Raw genomic sequence first — 11,553 nt, 5'->3', positions numbered from 1 at the left:
AATAATAAAACTGTTATATCATGAAAGTGAATCAACAACTCTTGGATCATATAATATAAGAGTTTTTATATGAATGGAGACCAAGGAGATATCCACAGAGCCTGCTCTAATATTTCCTCCTCTTTGTATATAAAAATCGAAGCAAAAAAAATGTTACATCAAACTCAGTTTAAACACTTGGAGGAGATTGGGGTGGTACGGCTGCTAACTCTGCTTTAGATTCACCAACAAGATCATCAGTGTCAATATCAAACTCCAACACTTTCCTAACAGTTGCTTGAGATGATGATGATTCTCTAGTAATGCTTGAGTTGTTTGAGAAAGACATGTGAGCTGAGTTCACCACTGAGGTGAACACACCTGCTTCTCTTAGCTCTTGTATTATAACCTGAGAATGATAATAATAGCCTTTTTTTGTTGAATCAAAAACACTCACGGTTTTGAGATTTGGTTAGTAAGATGAGTAGCTAACCATTGGTGCATAGATGCGAGTCAGGATACCCTTCTTAAGAAGTTTGAGTTTGATTTTTTCATCAGTCCATACAACATGTTCTCTGTACCATTGAAGCATTTCCTCTGAAGTTGATGTTGAAGCAATGATGAATGCCTTGCATTGAAATAAAACAAAATATCAAATGTGATGAGCAAGAACAATTACAATACACACAAAAAAAACTCACAGATCTGTCAAATTGAAGCATGAAACATCTTTTCACATCCTCTCTAGTTGGTTTGCAGCCACATCGGTCATGTCTTGAAGTAAGATCTGAAAATCTTGAGTAGGTGTAGTGCAGAACTACAGCTTCATCTAGGAAAATGACACTTATCCCAACAAAGAATAGAGAGAGAGAGAGATCAATGTCAGATTGTCTATGTGTAAACCAAGTCATGAGGAGGAACAAAGAGAACATACTTGGGGGTCTTCTTGTAGTTATACCATCGATGAGCACCATTAGGACGTAAATGATCTTGAATCCGAGCAGCGGATTTGCCATTTCCATATGTAAGAAAATAGTTGTTATTGCCATGAGCTGCATCTTTATAGCTTCCAAAGTAGACATCTGTTGGAACATGTTCATAGTTCTTCTTGAACATTGATACCTATAAGTGCAAAAAGAACTCAAGACAGCTAGTTATATATAGTCTTATAGATGATGATGATACAATGTTGTGTACCTCGGTGAAAGGTTCCTTGATATCATCTCTCTCAACACTACTCTCCTGAAACAAGAGAACTTTTCAACATCAACAAACCAAAGTAAAAAAAACAACTCAAAAGTACCAATTATTAACTCACGTAATTTACAAAGATAACTGTGTCCACATCTTCAGGAACCTCTCTGAAGACACTTCTTAACGAGTATTCACTGGCTCCAGTAGGATGAACAAGCTCGTCAGTGTCCAGATGCAATATCCAGTCCATACCATCATCCTATAACAAAAGTAGAAGCTGAAAAATGTTGACTGTAAATGTATGTGCCAAAACTACTAGGGAATGTTACAAAAGTACCCTAGCCATTTTGATAGCCATTTCCATATTCAAGTTTTGTTTAACGAATAACTCGTAGTTACATGGTTTGTAGAAGAACTTCTGTAACCAAGTCTCATTCCAAATCCGGCTGTAAATAAAATAAAATATGATGAAGCCCTCTCAAATTATTTGATGTATAATAAGTTAATAACACGTCTACATGAACCAGGTGACTTGCTAGTCTGATGGATCAATATTCAAAGATTAACACAAATAAAAAAGCCTCTCAAATAATTTTATCTATGATTACACCTCTAAAAGAACCATTTTAGAGGTTACCAGTCTTGATGGATCAAGAACTTTTTTTTCCTTCTTGATGGATTTAAGATTCAAAGATTTATGGAACACAAAAGATTACACCAATCAATAACCAATAAATTCCATAACATAATGCCAAGACACAATAATACCTTTTAGCCTGCTTTTCTTCTAATTCTCTTGTCCTGTATATAACGTTTACACCCTTGAAATAAATAAATAAAATGTCATTGTGAGGACAACGGAACATACATACATAATGACAAAATCAAGAACTCTGGAAAAGCTCACAGGGATAGTCTCCAAAACACGAGAGACATTAGGGGAAGCAGCAGTGCCTTCAACGAATAGATAAAATGTTGAGACTCCAATGACTTTGTGATAAAATATCCATGGCAATGTCTGCTCCAATCCAGCTGAAGTACTCGTCGTTATACATATCTACCACAACACAACACAACACAAAAACATCTTTACGATCATATATTATCTTAAATAAAAACAAGAATTGTTCAAAGAGATCTATCTAACCCTTGGTTTCAGATCCGACTTGTGGTCAAGCTTCAAGTCTTTGAGATAAGGAAACGATGTAGCATGGCTTTGACCAAGAAGCGAAACGCAGCCTGAGTCAGAACGTTCCTTGGAGATTGGGGAGGTTCCTGGGAACTGATGGTTATCAGTAAACCAATCGTTGATTCCTCCTGGCCATTGGAGGAGGAAGGCAAAGCAGGCTAAGGAAATAGTAAGAAGGGTCAATAGCAAGAACAGCCACGAGGAAGATGATGATGATGATGATGAAGACAGAGATGGTTTTGAGGAGGAGAAGAGACCAGACGCCATGTGAGAAACTGAAAACGCAGCAAGAAACGCGAGGGATGTATGTATACGTTGTGTGAAAGTTGAAACCGAAAGAAGGAGCCGTTTTGTCAGTTGGTCATTCTTCAAATTTCTTTAATATTCAAGATCATCAATAAAATAAGAGCAGGTAGATAATATATATTTTACACCATTATTGAAAGAAGAAGAAAATGAAAACACAGTGGGTATATATGTGTGTTTCCAGAAATTAAATGAGAAGTTTGGTAACAACGTAATATTTGAATTTTGACTTTGAATAGCAATTTCTACTAAATACATTTGCAAAAAAAAATGAGTAATAAGTATAATAGCATTTAAGTTGAGTCCAAAACTGAAGAAGAAAATCAGTCCTTAACTTTGGTAACGCCAGTTGTGCACAAAAAAAAAACTTTGGTAACGCCAGTTACATATGGCAACTATTTTCTACTGTTTTATGTTAAACTTATCATCCTTAGGCTAATCAACGAAAGCCATGTGGTTATAAGTAAAACTGAAAAGAAAAAAAAAGATTTCCCTCTAAAGAGCAGATTAGTAATTTTTCTTTCTCGATATAGAATTATTCAATTTTGAATTTTTTTTATATAATTATATGGCATAATTGTTTAGTGAAGATATCAGGTTCGACAATGCCTCTACATTTCCATAGAACCCAAAGACGCAAAAAAATAGAAAAGATAGTGAAATTCTTCAGGCTAAACAGTGAGGTTCTTAACAACTGGATCACCAGGAATTCTTATGGATTAAGGATGTCTGGTCTGGTGTCTTCTCCCCAAAGCTAAAGATCTTCTTCTGGTCCATTATACAGGGTGCACTCCCAACGGGGCAGAACCTACAGTCTAGAGGCTTAGCAGCTGACCTAAGCTGCCCAAGATGCAAGGAAACCGAGACGTCAATGCACATCTTCTTTGATTGCCCCTACGCGAGAAGAGTCTGGGAGTTAGTACCCCTAAGGCACGAAATCCCCACAACTGTGGAAGACACAATGACATCGATGATTGTCAAATTCAGAGACGCCACCTGCCTCCTACCAACTGGAGTTCTGAACACGATACTACCGTGGGTGCTATGGTCCCTATGGCTTGCGCGAAACAAGCTCCACTTTGAAGGCAAGACAACGCGACCTGAAGAAGTAGCAACCAAGAGTATTAGCTACGCCAGAGAGTGGAACCAAGCGCAGAAATCAGGAACCTCACCGACGAAGCCAACAGCCGCTCTTTCAACACGTATCGGTAGGAGATCAGCACCAGGAAGACACATCGACGCCTCCATGATTACATGCACAACGGACGCCTCTTGGAATGCGACTTCCAGAACAGCTGGCCTTGCGTGGATCCTCTGGGGACACAATGGAGAAAAGACGAATCAGGAATCAGAGATCCAGCAATATGTCTCCTCCCCTTTGATGGTTGAAGCCCTCGCTATTAGATCAGCTATCGCCATGGCAGCAGCTCTTGAGATCCCCAATCTCCAAATCTGCTCCGACTCACAAACGCTCATTAGAGCTATCAACAACAAGATGCAGGATAAAGAAATTTATGGAATCCTCAACGACATCCATCAAATCTCTTCTGTATTTGGCTCAATCTCCTTCTCTTTCCTGCCTCGACAGCAGAACAAGGAAGCCGACGAGCTTGCAAAACGCACACTTCAATTTGCTTCTTTTCAATTCTGTTATGGGCCCAATGGACCAAACATCTAATTTTAAGTTTTAATGAAAACTATGGTTGAACAAAAAAAAAAACAGTGAGGTTCTTGAGTTGAAAGTTGAAACAAACTGAGAAACTTGAAGTCCAAGTTTTTGCTTATGAGTATGACACACTTCATATTCGCTGCTGAATGTCAAAGCCCTTTTTTAACCAAATTGGTGACACGATCCAAACCGTGTCGACTTGGGTTTGAGAATTATATTAAATCCTAAATGTTACGGGCTCCAAGACTTGTAACGTAAAAACTCAAAGCTTGAAGACCCATTCACTAAATGATATTCTGCTCCGGTTTGTCTCAAAGTCAAAATCAACATGTAAGATGGGTTTGTTGTAGTGTGATTGTATGAATTAGGTGATGACGATGACACACTGACACTCCTGAATCCTGACCTTTTTGCATCCGTACCTAACCTCGATAAGATAGTTTTACCTTTTTATTGTGATGAGAATCAAGCTGATGAACTTGAACTTGCAGACCGGAGATCCAATTTAGGTCAGAACATTTGATAAGCATCTACATTTGAGTTTGGCTCCGTCTTTGTCCTTAAGACAAATAAATATTGATACTATTGAAGACAAGCTATTTGCGAGAGGTTAAGTGCGAAAGGCTATTTCTCATTACTCTTCAAATTATACAATTTTTTTTATGTTTTTACATTTTTTGGTGATAACAAGTTTTGAGACTGAACATCATAAAGATACAAAGAAGTTACAGCTTCTCTCTTGGGGGAAAGCAGAAAATACTAAAAATTACAAAGGTACAGGTGGCTAAAGATACAACATACTCTGCCTAGTTATCACAACCCTCCTTCAACGAGGCTGGTGGATGTTTCGTGGAGCAACCTTCTGGTTTCCCCATTTGGCTGGCTTCTCTGCATACTTTGCTGGTTCAACAATCGACCTAGGGCTCCTGTTCCCACTCGATTTCCTCACCATCTCACCATTCTTCCCTAAACCTGATGAGCAAATCATACAAGAACAATCAGTCTCCAACTCTAATGACTGTTTGATAGAGACCTATTTTAAAAAACTAACTTACCAAACTCAGAAGATGCCTGATACATTTGTTGCCCAACGTATCCTTGATGATGATCAAACTCAGGTTCAAAGACATCTTCCATGTCATCGAAATCAAACGATTCCGGAAGAAGATCAGCTACATCGACTTCCTGATTCTCTCCGTTGTCGTAGAAACCATCAGCTCCCTGGTGCTGGCTGATCCAGTAGTCATGGTACCAAGTGGAGGTCGTCACCAACTGCCACCACTCCGGAGAGAAATCTTCCACTTGTCTAACGGCTGCTGGAACGAAGAGAGGTGCGTTGGGGTTTAGCGTAGAACGTCTTCCTGAAACCATCGCCATTTTGCTTTGTATAACTCTGAATCTTAGATCTGCAAACACACAAACACACAAACAACAACCAAAAGATGATTTGACTATTCACAAACAGCTCAATAGATCTACGCATCTTCGGATCTGAAAACGAATCAATGAATCAATCAAACAGCTCAATACTACGATCATAGCTATTCATTTAGCTACAAAACTTCCGATCAATCATCAATATCGATATCAATGATAAGATCTGACTCCATAATCATCAGATCTGAAAACGAAGCTATCGATCAAACCGATCATAGTTATAAGCTCTCGATCGATCGTAAATATAGATAACGATGAAGGTTGTTTGAAGAAGCGAATAACTACTAGCTAGATCGACGATCACCACATAGATCGTAAGCTAGAAGATCGATCGATCGATCGCTTCATTTCTTCGAAATTTTCAAAAAAAACTTTCCGGGAAACGGCACATAATCATCAATATCCAATAACTACGAAGATGAGATCAGAAACTGATCGATCGAGCACGAAGGACGAGATCGTTTACCTTGTTGGCCTGAGAAAATATCTGCAACTCGCTCAAGTTGATAAGGATGAAAACACGATGTGACGAAGATGGGGGGAGAGGAGTTTTAATTATATAAAGCGAGGCTCGGTGACGGAGCTCAGGTTCGTTGGTTCCGAGGCGGAATTATTTGTGAGAGACAAGTGGGTAGGTCTGGAACCCGTACCTGACGTGGTTTTGAGTAATCCGCCGTCCACGTGTTGACGCGTTACTGTTGGCTTTATTTGACTTTGTTTCCTGTCCAATCCGTTGGCGACTCGTACAAAAGTATATTATTACAGTATTGTTCTCTTTCTAGAAAAAATACAAAATATCTTGAAATTCGGACGAAGAGGATAAGGTAGGAAACTAATCCAGTATAGGCCCATTAACGATCCAATGGGCGCACACCCATCGTTTTTGCTAGTTATAGTAGTTATCTGTTTCATACAGTATTTTATCTTTAAGGCATTGTTGTGAATCTCTTTGCTTAATACAACCAACAGTTAGATTTACAAGTTAGTCTTGTGATTGATGATAGATCCCCCAACAAAGTATATCCATAAGGAGATTAGATAGGACTACCATAGATACTTAAGTGGGTTTAAGGAGCTATAGTACGATTCAATTATATTATTATCTTGTTTTGTAGTTTGATCTTTCTAGTGGAGGACTCCCATGTTTTGTGTAAGTGTGAGTGGAGATGCGGTTCCCACATTTGAAGATGCCATGATGGATCCCAAAAATAAAATATCCAAGCGGAGATTAGATATGAGAACGGTAGATGTAACAAAAGGAGAGAGAACAGATGTGTGAGTGGGGTCTTAGGAGTTAGGACCACTAGTAACATTCAATGATTACGTTAACTTGGCAGTAGTTTTGTCTTATTAGTGGAGGGACTCATGTTTTGTGTGTGCGCGCGACTGAGTGGAGATGCGGTTCTCGCATATTTTCAACTTGTATCTTATTTTATGGGAACTTCTTGTGATGATAAGAGTTGGAGAATATTCTTCCATTTTGACCATTAATTTTCCTTTCAAGATTGTGCTTTATATTGGAGGTTGTAAGCCATGCTAGTTGAATACAGAATCACAAAATCACATACAGTAAAACTTGTACCGCTTGTACTACTATAGTATTATAGTAAGATTCAGTTTGCTTTAAATATTTCCTCTTCTTGCTAAACACATCTCATTCCCATTATCATCCCAGTTCTCAGTAGGCTAGAACAACCAAGATAGTCAAAATGATCATATAGAGGTCTTCATTGGTATAGTAGAACTAATCAAAGTTGTTGCTTCTTCTTCATTGTTTTCTATCAAAATGGACGAAGCATTATTTCCATCAACTACATATGGTCAAGTTTACCAATGGCAAGACTAGCATATGACTCATATGATATGAGGCAGCTCAAGGATAAAAACAGGTAGTTGATGGGAACGACGGCGCTGTATTGAACTTAAGACAATGCTAGTTTTCACAACTTGATTCAGGTTCAAGAAACTAAAATGTGTTCTGGTTTTGTTTTTGATCTGAAGTTTTTTAGTTGGCTTTGAATAAACATGATGGACCCTTTCTTAAGATTTGGTGCTTGGCTAAATAGTTTGGTATATATATGATAGACACTGAGAAGATGGAGTAAATCTTTTTAGAAAATATGATTTCAAGATTGTATATTGATAGAAAAGATGAGATGTTGTATCTTCAATTATTCTCTCTTTTTCTTGAACTTGGATGTGATGTTAACTAGGCGAAAAATATTATTTCAAGTATCATCCTCGTAGTAGGACTAATATTCTATTTAATCTACAATATATTAATCATCACGTCCTACACACATTATCTTCTTTTTATTTTGTCAATCACACACATTATCTTCTAATAGTGTTTTCATTAATGTCAACAAGTTAATAAGGTGTACCAGATACCACCGGAACACTAGAACAGAAAGGATGAAATTTGAAAGAATTCAAGGTGTTATTGGATGATTGAATTTGGAAGAATTCAAATCAATTCTTAAAGAAGTCTTAAAAAGAATCATAAATTTATTCAAACGACACCTCAAAAGCTAGGATTTGATTCTTCACATTCTTATAAACTTTTTTTAAGGCTTTCATATTATTTTTTAAGGATTTTTTTGCAATAGAAACAGCTGGAAATTAAAAAGAAAAGAAAATTTTCTTTTTAATTTTTAACAACTTACTATTTTATTTTAAAATAATATTAATCGTACATACTAGTACACCACATAACATTAAATAAAACAAACATTTAATTTAATAGAATTGAAAAAGCACAATATAAAGTTTCCTTTTAAAATTGGGTGGTTAAAAGGAACAATATAGAATGAACATTTTTAATGAACCAAATGAATATATAAAATGATTTTAGCAAACAAACACTAAAATTTTATAGAATTTCCAGTTCCTTCTAAATCAATTAAATTCTTCACTGAATAACCCTAGCTAAAAAACAAAACTATTTTTTACCTACCAACTTTGATAAGTGCGTATCTTCTTAAAAACATTATCTTTTAGAGTCTAGAATAATAATTAAATAAAAACAGAAGTATGTATCTGTAAAGGGCAGAAAACCGCGTAAATCTTGTGTTTTAATATAAAGTTTACTTTTAAAATTGGGTGGTTACATCGTATTTAACGATTACGATAACACACAAAACCAGAAAACAAAAAAGGAAAAGAGAAAAAAAGGGAACTGCAAGACGCGTTTTACTTAAATGTAAAACACAGTAGTATCTCCGCTCCTTTAATATCTCAGATTCTCTCAACCCATCTCTATCGCTTCTTCCCCCTATAACCTTCTCTCGATCTACTCTCCATCGCAAAACCTAACAATGAGTCAGTACAATCAACCTCCCGTCGGCGTTCCTCCTCCTCAAGGTCCTCCATCTCTCTCAACTTCTCAGATCTGTTTTCATCATCTCGTGTTATGGATCTGAACCGTTTTTTTGTTTTGCATGTTTTTTACAGGCTATCCACCGGAGGGATACCCGAAGGATGCGTATCCACCGCAGGGGTATCCTCCTCAGGGGTATCCGCCTCAGGGATACCCTCAGCAGGGGTATCCTCAGCAAGGCTATCCTCCTCCTTACGCCCCGCAGTATCCTCCTCCCCCGCAGCATCAGCAGCAACAGAGCGGACCTGGGGTTCTAGAAGGATGGTAAATTCCAAAAAAATAGATATTGTTTTATTTTGTATGGATCTGTTTGTGTGTGTAGACTAGGTGTTTGACTATTTTCTCAGTCTTTGAATATTCAACTGTAGATCTTGACTTTGTTAATGATCAGATTTGATTGTGATATGCTGAATGATATGCATCCATGTTGCATCGTATTATAAGGACGTGCATATGCTTTGTTGTGTTGTGAGTTTTGTATGGTCTGTGTAGAAGACTAAGTGGTTGACTCTTTTTCAGTGTTTGAATATTCAACCACAGATTCTAGGAAGAAGTCTTGTGCTACCTACAGCTTAGTTTCTTCTTGACTTTGTTTATGATCAGATTGATTGTGACATATACTGAATGATTTGGTTCTTATTGTGTTTGCCTCTTTACATGTTTTTGCATCAGACGAGCTGCTTTTACTGGTTACTATTTATTATCAATGTGGACTAATTTTTTTTTTTACTTTTTGCAGTCTGGCTGCTCTCTGCTGTTGCTGTCTCTTGGATGCTTGTTTCTGATGATTGGAGTACCTGCTTTTGGAGCCGGTGATTTGATTGCAAGAGAGTGTTTGGCAACTTTAATTAAGTAATGGGCATTGTAATGGAATTGATGGATACATTCTCTTGTTTATTCTCTTTCTGGTTTATGTTCTTAGATTCACAAACAACTTATTCAATGGCTTGGTTTGGATTTGAGACTTTAAAATGGGAATGTAAATTTGCGTGGAGATACTAAGTCCTTTACCTCTCAGTCTTATGTGTTTTTGATAATTCATATCTCAATGATTCGGTTTACTTCCATAATTGCTTCTTTAGACGCGTTGTTATTAGTTTAATTGGAAAGTAGATTTGTTTTCCAGTGTTGCAAACCAGTTCACATGGGCACATGGGTTGGTTATGTTCACAAACAATCAAACAAGATATGCTATTAGAGTTTCATGTTATTATATATAGTTTCTACCTTTATCTTATTTAAAAAAAGTTGTTTTTTTTTTTTTGTCAACATTTAAAAAAAGTTGTTTAGGTAAACAAAGGTATACTTGGTAGAGGTTAACTTGTAGCAATTGGCTAAGGCATGAAACTTTACGTAATAAACTTTAAAACATAAATTAGTGTCAAAAACACGTTTGAACAAAGAAAGTAATAGATTACATTACAAGTATGGTTATCGTGCAGCTTTTCATTCCATCACAACGAATTAAAAATAAATTTGATATTTACAGAATACCATTAACGTAACATCAAAAACAGTCATACCTAAAAAGAAAAGGCTTTAACTGGTGGAGTCACGCGACGATTTTTTGGCAGGTATCAAAAACAGTCATACCTAAAAAGAAAAGGCTTTACAAGAAACGTAGGAAGCATCAGGCGACGACGACCCATGCCGTTTTGTTGTTTTCTGACAACAATCGCTATCTCCTTAAATCCACGACAGACACTGAGAACAAGGTTGGGCCGCCTTGTCAACTATTTCTACTAGACTTGGCTTCGAATCATGGATCTGATACTTGCACTCGCCCATTGGGCTATGACACAGATATTATAAGCTCGTTATTGTTTAAAGAAAGTCCATTTAAAGCCCATACTCTGGAGAAAATTCTCAGAGATAGAGATGAATTCAAAACTGCAACATCCATTGAATCAATCAGCAGGGCCGTGCACACCTTGTATTCAAAAAGACTTTTGCTACAGGCCTCTCTATATAATTTTTTTTTGAGATTTGCCTCAAGTCTGATTTGACCTACGTTCACGCCACTGTCGATCAGTTATATTTTCCAAGTTACTAGAGGGTTGTTTAGTAAGAATTCTATCTTCTGACAAAAAGACTAGCTTGCTATAAAATGTTTAAAACTATTAACTATATATCAAGTGAAGGTAGTTTCATAACTTATCAATATCAGCTTTAATTCCAAGTAATTACATTTAGCTTTGTGAAAGCTTCTTCAGCTTCTTTAGTTTTTTTTGTCAACTTCTTTAGTTTCATTTAACAACATAAACACTACTGATATTGCTTATAATATCTTCGGATGTCAAGAGATAAAGTCAAACTATTATGTTATATCAACTTTTGTTATCAGTTCTACCGTAAATGATTTTCTAAAGACCCAAGTCGGCCGTACCAAGTAGTGCTTCT

At 36.8% G+C, this 11,553-nt stretch overlaps 4 protein-coding genes across 4 annotated transcripts; 1 reads left to right on the top strand and 3 right to left on the bottom strand.

The window, feature by feature from the left end:
• Positions 1-108: 108 nt before the first annotated feature.
• LOC108851037 (glycosyltransferase-like At2g41451) lies at positions 109-2,708 on the bottom strand. Its single transcript, XM_018624471.2, has 10 exons — positions 2,321-2,708; positions 2,081-2,230; positions 1,942-1,994; positions 1,511-1,619; positions 1,298-1,432; positions 1,177-1,221; positions 914-1,101; positions 681-822; positions 473-607; positions 109-388 (listed from the first exon to the last, which is right to left on the bottom strand). The coding sequence occupies exons 1-10, from the start codon at positions 2,627-2,629 to the stop codon at positions 170-172; spliced, it is 1,485 nt and encodes a 494-aa protein (XP_018479973.2). The 5' UTR covers positions 2,630-2,708; the 3' UTR covers positions 109-169.
• A 342-nt stretch (positions 2,709-3,050) lies between these two features.
• Positions 3,051-4,351, bottom strand: LOC108852494 (uncharacterized). The gene is made up of 3 exons (XM_018625998.2): positions 3,841-4,351; positions 3,665-3,768; positions 3,051-3,562 (listed from the first exon to the last, which is right to left on the bottom strand). Exons 1-3 carry the CDS (start codon positions 3,914-3,916, stop codon positions 3,368-3,370), a joined length of 375 nt encoding a protein of 124 aa, XP_018481500.1. The 5' UTR covers positions 3,917-4,351; the 3' UTR covers positions 3,051-3,367.
• A 601-nt stretch (positions 4,352-4,952) lies between these two features.
• On the bottom strand, positions 4,953-6,395 carry LOC108855524 (protein EARLY RESPONSIVE TO DEHYDRATION 15). The gene is made up of 3 exons (XM_018629371.2): positions 6,241-6,395; positions 5,393-5,743; positions 4,953-5,309 (listed from the first exon to the last, which is right to left on the bottom strand). The coding sequence occupies exons 2-3, from the start codon at positions 5,712-5,714 to the stop codon at positions 5,164-5,166; spliced, it is 468 nt and encodes a 155-aa protein (XP_018484873.1). The 5' UTR covers positions 5,715-5,743; positions 6,241-6,395; the 3' UTR covers positions 4,953-5,163.
• Positions 6,396-8,918: 2,523 nt separating this feature from the next.
• On the top strand, positions 8,919-10,170 carry LOC108848300 (cysteine-rich and transmembrane domain-containing protein WIH2). The gene is made up of 3 exons (XM_018621623.2): positions 8,919-9,137; positions 9,228-9,417; positions 9,893-10,170. Exons 1-3 carry the CDS (start codon positions 9,092-9,094, stop codon positions 9,936-9,938), a joined length of 282 nt encoding a protein of 93 aa, XP_018477125.1. The 5' UTR covers positions 8,919-9,091; the 3' UTR covers positions 9,939-10,170.
• Positions 10,171-11,553: the final 1,383 nt, after the last annotated feature.

Source organism: Raphanus sativus, chromosome 4 (assembly GCF_000801105.2).
Source record: "Raphanus sativus cultivar WK10039 chromosome 4, ASM80110v3, whole genome shotgun sequence".
Taxonomy (NCBI): Eukaryota; Viridiplantae; Streptophyta; class Magnoliopsida; order Brassicales; family Brassicaceae; genus Raphanus; species Raphanus sativus.
This window is presented reverse-complemented; position numbering and strand designations above follow the sequence as displayed.